Source organism: Trachurus japonicus, chromosome 13, assembly GCF_045865225.1.
Source record: "Trachurus japonicus isolate A0001 chromosome 13, Traja_1.0".
In the NCBI taxonomy this organism is placed as follows: Eukaryota; Metazoa; Chordata; class Actinopteri; order Carangiformes; family Carangidae; genus Trachurus; species Trachurus japonicus.
In genome coordinates, this window is record NC_140919.1 from 1,488,544 (window position 1) to 1,504,938 (window position 16,395).

General features: G+C 38.7%; 1 protein-coding gene across 5 annotated transcripts in view; it reads right to left on the reverse strand.

Annotated features, from left to right (window-relative positions):
• Positions 1-627: 627 nt before the first annotated feature.
• The window catches only part of mrps23 (mitochondrial ribosomal protein S23), an 82,764-nt gene continuing 66,996 nt past the window's right edge, over positions 628-16,395 (reverse strand). For 3 of the 5 annotated variants that reach the window (XM_085794726.1, XM_085794725.1, XM_085794727.1), the window contains exons 3-6: positions 7,784-7,963; positions 4,299-4,376; positions 2,192-2,327; positions 628-883 (exon numbers count right to left, since the gene is read on the reverse strand). In XM_085794726.1, coding sequence (XP_085650852.1) covers positions 725-883; positions 2,192-2,327; positions 4,299-4,376; positions 7,784-7,963 — 553 coding nt within the window. In that variant the 3' untranslated portion in view covers positions 628-724. Of the gene's footprint in view, positions 884-2,191; positions 2,328-4,298; positions 4,377-7,783; positions 7,964-11,113; positions 11,192-16,395 lie in introns of those variants that run through there. The other 2 variants (XM_085794728.1, XM_085794729.1) reach the window with 2 other exon arrangements.

Here is a 16,395-nt window from a genome sequence, read left to right on the forward strand (position 1 = left end):
CTCCGCCAGACTTTGAATTAGATCTAGTTTTACAAACATGTCGGCTTGTTGAAGTAAATAAACTTCTGGCTGCATGTTTGAGTCTCCATCTGACGCTGTCTGTGGCTTTGAGGGATGGAAACAGCCTAAGCAGCAGAACTTCAATCCGCTCCCATTCATCGCTGCCGTGGCGACGCGGGGACAGACCATAACTACCGCAAAACAGGAGACATTAAACTGAAAATCTTCAGATTCCTTCTTTTAGACCTAAAATGTTAAGAACATACAGCCCCAAGGTGAATTTGCCCGGATTTGTCCTTTAAGAGTAGCAGTGATTATGTCCTGGTCTGAACTCAGACTGTAAAGGGTTGAGTATGTTATTGGACTCCAGTAGCTGAGTTTGGTGGACCCCAAGGACTCAAATAATTTTGCAAGGGTTGAGAGATTAGAAATGGGTCTGTAGTTATTTAAATCTGAGGAATCACCTGATTTCAGCAAGGGTGTGACAAAAGCTTGCTTCCATAAAACTGGACATTTCTGAGTGGAGATGGACAAATTAAAAATATCAGTTACAGTTTTTGCAATAGAACTTCAATCCGCTCTCATTCATCGCTGCCGTGGCGAAGTGTTTCTTCTGTAAAGAACCAGACTCTCTTCAGCTTCACACTGGTTTTATTTACAAACACAGACGTATGTTCACAGGTATAAATACATATCTGACCCGTCTCCATCAGCAGCTGCAGGTCTATGTGTTAGAGTGTGTGTTAGGGTGTGTGTTAGAGTGTGTGTCTGTGTGTGTGTTGTGGTCGGCGGTCTCTGCAGCGTCCGTCCCGGCCGCCTGCTGCTCCGCCAACATGTCGGTCAGCTTCAGCTCCAGAACCGGATCTCTGGACTCTGCTGCCGCCTGCGGGACAAAAGAAAAGAAAAATTTTAGTCTTAATTTCTCAACAACAGCGAAACTCCTCAGCCTTCAAGAGTATTTATGTTTTAGGGATGGACAATGATAAAATAGTCTTTCAGTTTCGAGACTCATCATCTCATAAACTCAACGTAAACGTCACTTTTTCCTGGTGCAGAAGGTAAAGATCTGTACATACGGTCTCTGTATTTACCTGCTTGATGAAAAACTGTCCCTGAAGGCAACACACATCAGCAGTTTTGCATGAAGTTACCTCTAAAAAAAAAAAGTGCTAATGATGAACTTCCTTCAATTGCGCACTGGTTCCAACTTAACAAATTGACCCTCAATGCCAAAAGATGCAACTTCATGGTCTTTTGTAACATTAATAAGTTCTATCTCAAGGAGTTAGATACAATTTTAATAATGAAGATGAAATTTCACAAGTCAACTCAACCACATTTTTGGGGGGTTATTCTAGATGAACGCCTCAATCTCTTCATCCATAAGTTTATTAACAGGAAACAAGATCTGCCTTTTGCTTTTCATCATTTCTTTATTCCGACTACAGATTTTCACTCCTATCAAACGAGGCTTAGTAATAACATCTTAATTTTACCGTCTTCCCGAACATCAAGTCATCAATTCAACATTACTTATAGAGGTTCTAAGCTCTGGACTGAATTAAACTCATCACTGAGCTCCATCTCCTCCCACTGCATTTTTAAAAAGACTTAATTATCTTTCCCTACTTGCTCTTTAACTATATTTTCTCTGTCATTGTTCTGCTTTTGTCACATTTTTTTGCTGTTATTTGCTCCAAGTCCTACCTTGATTCCTGCTGCTATTGATCTTTTGCCTTTTGTTTTTGTTTAGCTCATGTAGTTGTCTGCTTGTCTCTACGGTAGTTTTGTATTATTGACGGGGTGGAACCTTGTACAAGTCCGTCTAGGACTTCGTTCCCTCCTTGCGCAGCGTTATATACACATTTTTTTGTGGTAAATAAATGAACCTGAACATGAAAACAACTCTGTGTGGTAACGTTGTGTTATTATCTCATAGCGTGGTGAATGTGCAGCTCACAACTTGTCCACCAGAGCGTTGTGGAGTTGTTGGATTGTGTATTTGATGAGTTTGATGATGAGGGAAACCAAGAAATCCCATAATGAGCCTCCGTAGCGTAGCTCTGAGCAGCTCACGGCTCTGCTCCGCCGTTCTAAAAACAGCTTGCACCGACAATTAAAGGTAACGAACCTACTGCTATGACTATAGGGATTATTATGGCAGAAAATGTTGAACTGTCCCTTTACTGGCCTGTTCTCTTGCAGCAGCAGCTCCTCTCCTCCTCAGGACGACGCCCTCAGACAGTAAGACCTTCCCCGTCTCCTCGAACAGACACGACTCCTCCACGTCGCCTCGTCGCTGCAGCTCAGAGAACTTGTCCACAAACCTTCAGCACCGAGACAAACACACCGATCAATAATCTATCAATGATTAAATATTAAACTACAGACACCGATCAATAATCTATTAATGATTAAATATTAAACTACACACCGATCAATAATCTATTAATGATTAAATATTAAACTACACACCGATCAATAATCTATCAATGATTAAATATTAAACTACAAACACTGATCAATAATCTATCAATGATTAAATATTAAACTACACACCGATCAATAATCTATTAATGATTAAATATTAAACTACACACCGATCAATAATCTATTAATGATTAAATATTAAACTACAAACACTGATCAATAATCTATCAATGATTAAATATTAAACTACACACCGATCAATAATCTATCAATGATTAAATATTAAACTACAGACACCGATCAATAATCTATTAATGATTAAATATTAAACTACAAACACCGATCAATAATCTATTAATGATTAAATATTAAACTACAAACACCGATCAATAATCTATCAATGATTAAATATTAAACTACAGACACCGATCAATAATCTATCAATGATTAAATATTAAACTACAGACACTGATCAATAATCTATCAATGATTAAATATTAAACTACACACCGATCAATAATCTATCAATGATTAAATATTAAACTACAGACACTGATCAATAATCTATTAATGATTAAATATTAAACTACACACCGATCAATAATCTATCAATGATTAAATATTAAACTACAGACACTGATCAATAATCTATTAATGATTAAATATTAAACTACACACCGATCAATAATCTATCAATGATTAAATATTAAACTACAGACACTGATCAATAATCTATCAATGATTAAATATTAAACTACAGACACTGATCAATAATCTATCAATGATTAAATATTAAACTACAAACACTGATCAATAATCTATCAATGATTAAATATTAAACTACAAACACTGATCAATAATCTATCAATGATTAAATATTAAACTACAAACACTGATCAATAATCTATCAATGATTAAATATTAAACTACAGACACTGATCAATAATCTATCAATGATTAAATATTAAACTACAAACACTGATCAATAATCTATCAATGATTAAATATTAAACTACAGACACTGATCAATAATCTATCAATGATTAAATATTAAACTACAGACACTGATCAATAATCTATAAATGATTAAAGGGACAACCAGGAGTTTCTATTTGGTTATAAAAAGTCTGATATTAATGTGGATGAATCTCCGTTACCACTTGTTAATGGTCCATTTTAGATAAATCTATGGTTTTGTCTCTATGGTTATTTTGTTATTATTAGTGGTGGTGGAAATGCTGGGCGAGCCGACCAGCGTTTCTTTACTTTCGGTTTCGTGGCGAGTCATGAGAATAACGCCGCCGAATCTCCGTTTATGCACTGCAAAAACTCAAAATCTTACCAAGAATATTTGTCTTATTTCTAGTGAAAATGTCATATCTAGTCAATACAAATCTCATTATACGTAAAATCACATAAAAAGCAGCTTGTTTTTAGACACTTTTTACTTCTTTCAAGCAGATTTTCACTTGAAATAAGTAGAAAAATCTGATAGTGGAGCAAGTTTTTCTTTCTTGTTACAAGCACAAAAAACTTGCTTTCACTGGCAGATTTTTCTACTTATTTCAAGTGAAAATCTGCTTGAAAGGAGTGAAAATGATCTAAAAACAAGTTCATTTTTAGGTGATGAGTCTTATTTTAAGTGAAAAGAGATTAGTTTTGACTAGAAATGAGACATTTTGACAAGAAATAAGACAAATATTCTTGGAGGCTCATAAATGTAGTGAGGAAACACTTCACTTTAACAAAACTCCTGGTTGTCCCTTTAAATATTAATGAACAGACACTGATCAGTGATCTATCTATCAATGATTAAATATTAATGAACAGACAGTGAACGATGAACTGTTTAGAGACGGTGGACTGACCTCTGACAGGTGGAGACGAAGTTGGACCGGGTCAGGTCCAGAGGCCGCGGCCCCGCCCCGTACTGCTCATAGAACTTCCTGTAGGCAGAGAGCATTCTGGGTAAGTAGAGCATACCTGGACCGGGCCAGAAGAATATTTCTTTTTTTTTTTTTAAACGTTCTTTTTATTAAGTTTTCAGTTCTTCTTTTCAACAATAAAGGACAAACAAGTACTTGGTAAACTTGGTAAACTGTTCAGCTCGTAGTCTTATAGGATGAAGGTCAGTTTTTCCATGCATTGTATTTCGCTAACCATGGTGATCCAGTCGTTCTTTGATGGCAAATTTGTCTGCAGCCATTTCTGTGTAATGGCCTTTTTGCTTGCAGCCAAAAACACTTTGTAAAGATAGTTGTCTTGAGCCATAAGTCCAACTGAGTATTTACCCAAGTACAGTGTAATAAAAGAAATATCAGCTTTTAAACCAAAGATTGACTGAATCTCTCCAGCAAGTTCTTGCCAATATGGTTGGATAAGAGGGCAAGCCCAGAATATATGGAAGTGGTCGGCCATTGTCCGACCACACTGTCTCCAGCATTTATCCTGTCCCTGAAAGAAGAGTATTTCTGAGTGTGAACAAGTGAATATTTGACATCTCTGTGTATTCAGACAGACAGAGAGAGAGACAGAGAGAGACACCACATAGACCAGAGCGGCTTTTTTATGCAAATGAAAATGACTGATGCATCCTGGGTAATTTAGGCATCCCTCCATTGAAAAGTTCAGCCTAACTGGCTTCTTAACTAACTAACTAACAATAAGTTGTCTATTAACAGGCTGTTTCCAGACAACACTGAGCCAAAACCTCCCGGTGATTCCACCAAATACGTGTAGATGTCTGGGTCAGACATTTCTGGCCACTGTGTGGAGTCATTGATCACTGTGGGAGGCTAAAGGAGCATACCGCTAGATTCATTCATTGTCATTTTTCAAGATAGCGTGAACAGTGGGTTTCAAAGAGGGTGTCAAAATAATACATAGTGACATAGTGCTACAAAAGAAACACAAAATAAAACATTCAGATTGATTGTTAGTTAGTCTACGCTCCATCAAAACACAAAAAGCCACTGAGTGCAATTTAAAAATGCCGGGCGCTGCCCCTAAATTACCCAGGATGCCTCAGTCATTCTCACTTGCATAAAAAAGCCGCTCTGGTCTATAGGAGCAAACCTCCGCTCCACAACTCTGCTCCTGTAAACATGTTGTGATCTAAATGATCTGCTTCTGGATGTTTTTTCTTCTTTTTTAACGCCACCGTGTCTCTTGTGACATGGTGACCGATAAATGTCTCAATTGTTAAGTTGTTTATATTTTATTATTGTTTATGTTCTGCCATTGACTATTGATTATCCATCTGTTTATTTTGATTAATATTATTTTATAAACCCGGCGGGTCGTGGGAACAACGCCGCCGTATCGCTAGTTGGCATCGTTTATGGTGGGAACTACGACGGTATCTGATCGTCTTCCAACCTCTGACTTTCATTCTGGATCAATGTTTTCCCTTTCGTCCGTCCAAGAATTTCACCGTGCACGCTGAGGCTCATGGGAAATGTAGTGAAAACACTTCACTTTCCAAAACTCCTCGTTGTTCCTATATTAATATTCTGGCTTTCTGCAGCACACATTGTGTAGTTGTAGAGTTTGTCCAGCAGAAGGCGCCGTCACCACGTCGCTGCTGAGCTGAGCTTCAGTGTCTGGTTGTGACCAAAATGTTCATATCGTGCTTTTTTTCCCCAAAAAAGTATATCTTTTTGATCGTATTTGATGTTTTTCATTCCTCTGATCTCATCTACATTTTCTTTCATGTCATGTTCACGTGTTTCTTCTTCTAAAGAGAAAAGAACCACTGACGACCTGTAAACAGAGTTTGACCAGGAAGTTTAAAAACATGGTCATAGATATGAACGCTTCTGAATGTAACTGCTTCAAAAATAAAAAATAATCCTAATATTGTTGATAATGCGTGATCGTACTTTATGTGACTGCTGTTTGATTTGTGTTATTATGATTAATGCAACTGTTATGTGATTGTTGTTTTGATTTGATGTGCTCTCGACGTCAGTGGAAATGAGGGTTTAGCCTCAATGGCCTTTGAGATCTAAATAAAGGTTAAAGAAAGAAAAGAAAAGAAAAATGGTGACCAGAGGAGAGTCCAACTTTAAATATACGGATGGATCATCACCATGGACGTTCTTCTCATTGTTCAGATATAAAACAAAAATACTATTTAGGCATTTAGGACAGACCAGAGATGTTAGATGATGTATGTATCTGGTTGTGAGCCTGAACACCGGCTGCAGCTCTAAAATGTTTCAGTCTGGACTCATTTCACCAACCGGCGCGTCAGAGTCACAGCTAAGAGAAGAAGGTCTGACCGTAGAGACAACAGGAGAGGAAACGTTAAACAAGACAAGGACACGTTAGCTCCTGTGTGTCTCGGGACGGACGCTGCTTTATGGCAAAACCCTGGATTATTATTATTCATTTTTGTACAAGCTGCTGGCCTTACGCACAGTGAGGTTTGTTGTTTTTAAAGGGACAGTGCAGAGAGGGAGAGAATTGATTAAAGCAGAAGTAAGTGGTCCGGTGGTTTTGGCTAATGCTGCGTTCCAGGCAGGCTTTTGAAACCGTAAATTACAGCTTCAAGTCACAACTTACGACTTTGTAGCGTTCCAGGCAACCCACTCGTGTTTCTCCGACCTGTTTTACCTGTGAAAGTCACTATAACGGCCACTCGTAACTTCTGACCCGTGAACTCGTACCAGATCGAACTGGTACGACTTCACAGGTCGGAAAAACACGAGTTACGAGTTGCCTTGAACGCACCATAACAGTCCTCGTCCCTACGTCGCCACATTCACGGCGTCCCTTGGCTGCACCACAGCCCTTTATGCCGTTCTCTCTCCTCATTGGATAAAGGTTGTAGGATACGATAAAAGTTTTCTCCTGGGCTCAGAGCAGAGCAGAGTGACTGACAGACCCGTGTTTCAGACCAAACACTCTATAGAAGTGATTGCTGTGGGAAGATACAACTATTTAAGACTTAGATTAACACAAATATATCACTTACTTCTGCTTTAATGAAAGGGGGGAAACAGAAATAACCACAGGCCAGATGAACAGCCTTTAACTAAATGGATGTTTTTCTCACAGTCCAACAAACATTCACTCACATCTGAGGCTCTAAAAGTGGGTTTGGATTAATGTAGATACTTTGACTCCATCACTGCGTCTCTATAGCAACTAGACTTTGAAGAAGCTGTTCTACATTTACCTGTGTGAGCATGAAAGAAACACTGGACCGTCCTGATGACATTAGGACGGTCTGATATGATATGTGTTGTGTTGTGTTGAGTGGGATTGTGGAGCTGCTGTGCAGTACAAATTTCCATAAGCACAATAAAGGTCTTTTAAGTTTCTAAGTTGAAGTGTGCTGGTGACTCACGCTCTGACGGCGTCCTCGCTGTAGAAGACCTGCGGCACCGCCTGCTGCTTCCTGGGTCTGGGTCTGAAGTGAGGCTTCACGTGGAGGGGGTCTCTGATTGGAGGAAAGGCTCGGTACACGTCGTACCACACCGGCTTGTCTGACGCCTTCATCACCCCGGACCGCATCAGGTCTCTCACCCTGTGGACACACACAGAGAGAGAGAGACCACAGCAACATGTTCATATGTTAGTCTACACAGGTCCAGTCCACCTCTTATAGACGCAGCAGCTCTGAGGTCACAACACTGAACATTTAGTCCAAATATAATGACAGGACATCTAATCTCTTAATATAGGACCAGTTATTAATCCCCAGGGGAAGTGTTTGAAATATTCAAGTCATTAATTATCATCTCTACCAAATGTTTAAGTTTATTTTAATCATTTTTTTAAATTACAAATGACACACTAACATTTAAATTCCTACCAATTCAATGCTACGTTAGTTAAATGGAGCAGTATCTGTGCATTTACCTTTACTTTGGTGCACTATCTGCCGATACGGTTCTGACATAATCTTGTTTGGAAAGTGACGGTGTTTAGGAATCTTTACAATCGATTAATTGTGGAGTTTAATACCACGATTAATTGTGAAAACAAGTAATGGTGACATCCCTATTGCTGGAATTATAACAAGCATTCACAGCTTTCTGTTTCCAGCCCCAACGCAGTACTAAGTGTTTTACTCCTAGCACAGTGACCCCCCCTCACTTTAAAGTTTTAGGGATGCAAGCAGAAAACTTAGCAGCACACACAGTAAATGGTCTTGCAGGGCAAATATTCACATTTCCTTTTCATTCATTTCATTTATTTGTTTATTTGTAACGGGACTCTGCATAATATTCATGAACATACAACATGTAAATACACCAGATTTAGCTCTAAAGCTAGTTTCCATCTGCAGTCAGAAGGAGTAGTAGTAAAATTAAAATGCATTTAATCGACAAAAGTGTCGTATTGCGCTGTTAAGATTCATTAAAGTGCATCTGTAATAAAGTGCATGGAGTAAAGTGAATACTGTTGTTAGTAATCTAAAATAAGAGAACTACCTTAAAGGGATAGTTCAACATTTTGGCAAATTGGCCCATTGCCATAATTGCTATAGTCATAGCAGTAGGTTCGTTACCTTTAATTGTAGGTGTAAGCTATTTTCAGTACGGCGGAGCGCAGCAGCTGGCTGCTCAGAGCTACGCTATGGAGGCTAAGGGAATTTCTTGGTTTCCCTCATTAAACTCATCAAATTCAACATCCTAAAACTCCACAGCGCTTTTGTAGACAAGTTGTGAGCTGCACAACCACCACGTTATGAGATAATGACGGAACGATACGAAACGGAGCCGTTTTCGAGGTAAATACATACAAAACCGCTGATGCGCGTTGCGTTCAGGGACAGTTTTTCAGCAAGCAGTCTCCGTATTTACCATGTATTTACCTCGAAAACGGCTCCGTTTCGTATCGTTCCGTCATTATCTCATAGCGTGGTGGTTGTGCAGGTCACAACTTGTCTACAAAAGCGCTGTGGAGTTTTGGGATGTTGAATTTGATGAGTTTAATGAGGGAAACCAAGAAATTCCGTTAGCCTCCATAGCGTAGCTCTGAGCAGCCTGCTGCTGCGCTCCGCCGTACTGAAAATAGCTTACACCTACAATTAAAGGTAACGAACCTACTGCTATGACTATAGCGATTATGGCAATGGGCCAATTTGCCAAAATGTTGAACTATCCCTTTAATGTTGACAGAGCTGGTTATCAGTCAGCCGTGTTTTCAGCTGGTTTTTAAATGCTAGGCTACATATGTTGAGTTTCCCCTTATGACCAGCTGTAATGTAACGTTATTCCATGTTGAACAACCACAGACTGATAAAACCTTCTCATTCATGATCCTCTCACTCATCAACCAGACACCTTAGACAGATCACACCTTCTCTGAGTCGTCCGTTCCAAGTTTCACCAGTGTTACAAAACTAACAGCAACTGGCCTGTTTGCACATGAACAAGTAGATGAAACATTTACTCTCACCGTCTCATGTCAGGGTCCAAACGTCTCAGATTAGAGTCAGAGTCAGACTGGAGCAGCTTGGACTACTGGTCCACATCAGGGAAGAAACCTCCAGAGAGTTTCAAGAAGACCTCATTTCATACCCTTACCTTCAATAATGACTATGGTATTTACCCTCTTTTCTACATGCTCTGACTTTTATTCCCACCAAACTGTAATCTGATTGCATTATGTCATTTATAATCTATTGCAGCCTATGATTTCATCTTGTCCTCTTGTCTTTAACTGTTCTAGGCAAGGCAAGGCATCTTTATTTATATAGCAGCGCATTTCATACCAAGGCAACTCAATGTGCTTTACATAAAGACAAAACATTAGAAAAAAGAAGCATAAGACAGAATAAAAACAAACAAAACATTGAAAAACAGAGTTAAAAACAAGAGCAAATGAAAGTAAAATAGATAAAGTTTTAAGTTCTCAGCTATAAGCAGATGAAAAGAGGAATGTTTATAACCTGGATTTAAAAGTGCTGACAGTTCTGATCTCAGTTCTGCTGGTAGTTTGTTCCAGTTGTTGCAGCATCACAGCTAAATGCTGCTTCACCATGTCTATGTTCTAGATCTAGACTATAAACTATAAACTATAAACTGTTTTCTTGTGTGTAACAACATCTCTGTCCCGTCTGTCCGTCCTGGGTGATGATCCCTCCTCTGTTGCTCACCCTGAGCTTTCTCCTGGTTTTCCCTGTTAAAGGGTTTTCCATGGAGTTTTTCCTCAGTGGATGTGAGGGTCTAAGGACAGAGGATGTTGTTATTATGGGATGTAAAGCCCTTTGAGACAAGCTGGGGGTAAAAACGGGCTATACAGATAATTAAAATTGCCTTGTCTTGCCTTGACTATTACTGCACTGCACTTTTTTCTCTTTTTGTGCATGAAAGATGTAGCTACAAATAAACTATTATTATTATTATTATTATTAATTATTTATTTACAGTCCAGACCAACCGGAAGTCTCTATAACGTGTTAACACCATATAGACTGGATATAAAAGAGGGTTGGATGTCTTATAATAGATCCATGCGGGTTAACTCATCTGAACCGGCCGGTCTCTTCAGACTCCCCAGGCCGCTCTGTGAGCTGCATCAGGCGGCTACAGCAGCCAGACCAGACCAGACCAGACCAGCTCCGGTACCGGAACCGGCTGCAGCTTTGGACCGAGCCTGTAGTGACGTCACGCGGCTAACACCGTCACGTGGCTGACGTTAACCGCTGAAGTGAAGTGGTTCTTACCGGGAGAAGACGGTGCCGAACTTCTCCAGTCTGCTGCCCGCCATGTGTCCTCTGTCCTCGGCTACAGGAGGTGACAGCTCCACGGAGACACCGACACTTCCGGTTCCGCCTCCACCTTTCACAATAAGAGTCGGCAAGGCATCTTTATTTATTTATATAGCAGCGCATTTCATACCAAGGCAACTCAATGTGCTTTACATAAAGACTAAACATTAAAAAAAGAAGCATACGAGAGAATAAAAACAAACAAAACACTAAAAACAGAGTTATTATTATTATTATTAATTTAATCTTTATTGCAGACAAAACAAGCGGTCCATATCAACAACAACAGACATTTAAGAAGGAGAGAGAGAGAAAAAAGACGTACAAAGCAAGAGCAAATAAAAGTAAAATTTAAAAGAAAATAGATAAAGTTTTAAGTTCAGCTATAGTGAAAAGAGAAATGTTTTTAACCTGGATTTAAACTTGTATATGAGTATATGAACCTGCAGCTCCACTGGCTGCAGACGCTGCCTGCCAATACCATATCTACTGCTCTGTGGTTCACTGCACATTTTATCATCATTAGGTTCAGTTGTCATTTTAATCATGGTGTATTGTCACTGAGGATCCACTTAGCCTACAGTTTTTAGGGGAGACACACTTTACTCTGGTTGGCTTGGCACACTTTTCACTCTGCTTTAGCACTCTGCCCAACATGGGTGCAGATCCCGGGGGGGACGGGGGGGACATGTCCCCCCTAATTTCTGAAAAACATGAATTGTCCCCCCCAATAAAAATACCCAAAACTATTCAAAATTTAACAAATGTATTTTCAGACTTCACATTCTTCACATCTAAAAAGAAATTATTGAAATGGTGGAACAAATAATGTTTGACAAAAATATTTCTGACTCCACATCCCATCTCTGGTCTCTGGTCTCCTCCACTACGATGCAAATGAACGGGTAGTTTCTTACACAGACGCTGATTACATCAGCAGGGGTTAAAAAAAATGACCCCCTCAATCTTAGGATGCATATTTTAATATTCATCCATATCAATTAATCATGCATAAAGTCCCATACACTGGGAGAAAAGGAAGATGGGGAGAAGAACTGGGGATTTGGGAGGGTCGGTGGGAGGTGAAAGATAAGAACGTGAGTAGATATTATATGTCTGAGACTCTTTAAATTATAATTAATTAACATAACCCTCTATGGTACCATGTTGCCCTCAGGCAACGTACCACTTTCTGGCCTGTCACATCTCCACAATTCATCCCATTTAACGCTGTAATACTTTAAAAAAAAAAGAGAAGAGACCTTAGAGAACCAATAACAATGCTTTAATTTATCACATGACTTTCAAGAAGCCACTGAAACCCTTTTTTACAGACTTTTTCAAAGGAAACAGGTTTGCCATTTTGCTCCACTAAAACGGTCTGAAAACATACAGTAACTTCCTGGCCCTTTTTCATCTGGAAAAAAATATATTTACACTAATAGATTAGTAAAGTTACATTTTTAATAGTTCCATGCAATTTATTAACTTATTAAATAATGGAAACTTGTTAAAATGCACCTGTTGCCCCAAAGCAACAACGTACCATTATAGAAAATTGCAGTGTTGCCTTGAGGCGACAGTGGACCATTATGGAATCAATATTGCATTATGAGACTATGGTAGTGTGTGTTTAGGTGTAAATATAATGTTCAAAAACATATAATTCATCATCATTTTGTTTTTTATCCTTAATAAATGTGATTTTGGATGCAGTAAACTAGTAAACATCAGGCTATTATGATGATGATGAGGAAGATGAGAATGAGGATGAGGCCAGTGAAGGGGAAAGTCTACAGAGACTGGTCGGTGTTTCTAATACAGTAGATGATGAACCGTAATGTCTATAATAATGTCTATTTTGAGACATAAAAACACTCCAAACATTTTTTCCCCCACTGGCATCATAGAGGGATAACAGCAGTGATACGGCTGTTGGCTGTTTAGGACAAATAAACAAGAAAGGGAAGCACAATAAAGAATTCCCTGTGCAGTACTCTTTTGTGTCCCCCCCCCCAAATCCTGACATCGGATCTGCACCCCTGCTGCCCAAAGTAGTTTATTAAAGTGTACTACAAGTATACTCATTTTATACTAAAACTGAGGCCGTATACTTAGAAGTGTACTTTTTATAAACTATATTTTAGTCAAGTGAAGTATACTTGGCTTTTACTGAAAAGTATAAAGAATAGTCTACGACTACGTACATTAATACTCAGACTTACACTTATACTTTAATACTAGCCTAAAGCTTATACTTGTACTTTAGTATACTTTTTACTTCTTTCTGCCACAAAGTACTAATACTTAGTATATCTTGATCCAAGTACAGAAGTCATTGACTTGTGGCAGAGAGGTTCGGCGGATATTTTCACTGACCCCTTGCAATTACACCACAGGCCACTAGGGGCCCGCGGACCCCTGGTTGAGAACCACTGGACTAGAAGTACATACTTAGTACACTAGGAGTATATAGATGAGTGTACTTGTTGTAAACTTGAAAGTGTACTTTTATAAACTTAAAATGTTCCAATTTAGTCTGAATAAGTATTTAATTAGTAGGCCTACATGGTCCATAGTATACTTGCTATACTTATACTTATACTCAAGCATACTTAATAAAATTAACTTCAAGTACACTACTTTTTGCTAAGGCATAATTTAGGCCATGTGATAATATTCATGTACTCCCCATTGGAACATAGTCTGGGGTCTGCTCCCCTCTCCTCGTGTTGTTCTGTATTTTTTACAATCTGAATTTCCCAGCAATGGGGTCAATAAATATCAGAGTGACTGCTGACTTCACAGATAAAGACAACAGAATCAACTGAGCCTGGCTGTTATTATGGTCTGGAACAGGCTATCTGCAGAGAATAAATCACCATAGTAACTTGACCAAGATACATTTTTAAACCTGCTTTCAAACAACCGTTTTGAGGCTAAATTAAACCAGGATAACCAACATATCCCGGCTTAATCCCTAATCTTTCTTTCTTTCTTTCTTTTTATTTATTCCAACCGAGGCAATTTCACAATTTGACAATATCATCACAACATTTCTTCCATTGGTTGGAAGGGAGCAGGGAGAAGATACATCTTATATTGCCTGCCCCTCACTTAATATCTAATTTTCCAAGTAATCTGTCACTGAGCAACATTCTTGCCATAAAACATACAAAACAAAAGAAACAAAATGACAACAACAACCAATCACCATAAAATAAACATAACAAACAAACAAAAACATAAACAGAACTTAAAGTTGATTAATCTGTCAGTCACTGAGCAAACTGTAGTCTTACCATAATGTAAACAAGACAAGCATAAAAACATGAAAACAAAAAACAGCATTACAAGCTATACGAATCATTGGCTACATGTATCATAATTTCTGATTGCTATTTCCTTAAACATTTTCTTGTCTTGGAAAACATTAGTACAAGTAATCTAGTAATCTAGGTTTACAACAGGCCCCATGTTTTATAGCTTGTGTACAGGCTGTGGAAAACAAAATAGGACAGGGAGTGATTACGAGGTTCAAACAAGGATACAAATAAAAAAATAAAAACCTAGTCCGAAGTCAAATGACTCTTGAACATTGATAAGACTCTGGTTCGAAACATCTGACAGAAGAACCATAAACCTTTGTGTCTTGTAAAACTATAAGTGATCATGTGCTGGATCATCCACCCCCAACCCACCACCACCCGCTTCCTGTTTTTTTTAGTTTCACGGTTGACCAACGGCTGTGTCGCAGTTTATTTTAACGTGTGAAGGTAAGGTGAACAGTTTGAATGTTTGACTATCAAGCAATGATCAATACTGACTGTTATTGTCTGTCTCAACCTCATCAATACTCAACACTTAATGTTATTATCACGGTTTTCCTGAGACTGTATTGATGATTGATTTTCCAGTGTTGATCAATGTTCAGCATCAGGTTCTTCACAGTAACTGAGTAGGGGAGAGTGGGGTAAAGTGAGACACTTTTTACATTTGCTCCCCTCTAAGCGAGCTAAAATGATTTATCAGTCAAATTTACACATTTCCCATTAATTCAGGATGTTTCCTAGCAATGGAAATTATCAGAATGATGACTGATCCACTTACTTTTTCCACTCTGAAACTACCATAACAACACATGTTGTAACAGTTAGAGTCCTGACAGCTTGACAACCACACATCCCAGAACTAATGTCGGACTAGTAACAGAATCATGGGGATTGGTCAATTAAGCTAAACACAAAGTAACTCAAGAACAAAATCAACACAAAATGTTTTAATTAACATTCAAATGACAGATAGAACCAGTTAGATAGTCTGGGGGTCAGATTGTAGGACCCGACAATCGTGACCATTTCGATCAAAAGTCCTCTTGTTTGTGGGGGGAACCGACAAAGTGGAATGTGACTAAAATTGAATGTAACCAATAAAGAAGTGAGCTGACTGAGAGCACATAGCATAACAAAGCAGTGTGGCTACAGATCATGTTTGATCATGTGAGATTTCTGGCTTGGGGGATGAGATTCTAGTGTAAATCTTTGTGTATGGTGCTCACAACTTGTCTCACTCATGGATTTATTATAATACATCCATGGTCTCACTTTACCCCGCAGCATTTGTCTCACTTTACCCCAACACTCCCATTTTAGAAAAAACGACCTCTCTTAGAAATTCAGGCTAATTTTCAGCCAGCATCATCACATGGTTTTATGTGTTGGTAGTTCATCATCATGTATCATAGAAGTTTTTCTACCTGAATCAATTTGCTTTGGCACAACAGTTGATTAAGTTGACAGCAAGAAAATTTACTTTTACATGCAAAAATAACATTTTTGTGAAAAAAACATGTTTTCCACAGCATCATGAGGTCCTCTACTTCATGACCATGGGGAAATGGAAGGGGCTTGAAAACATAATGGTCAGATGACCAAAAATGTGTTCCGTTTTCTAGATATAGGGGGTGTCTCACATTACCCGGTGTCTCACATTACCCCACTCTCCCCTACATTTAGTGCAGTAGAGTTGTGAGGTACTTGTACTCTCCTTGAGTATTTCCTTGTTGTGCTACTTCCTGCTTGTACTGCAGCTCATGTAGCTGACAGGTGAAGCTACTGGTCACAAAAATGTCAGAGTCACAGTAGATGTCTGACAAATACAAACCTCTTTTTACAGTGGTTTCAAATCTGCCTGCACGACATTGAATGGCTTACTCAATTTGTGAAGCCACCGTAGCA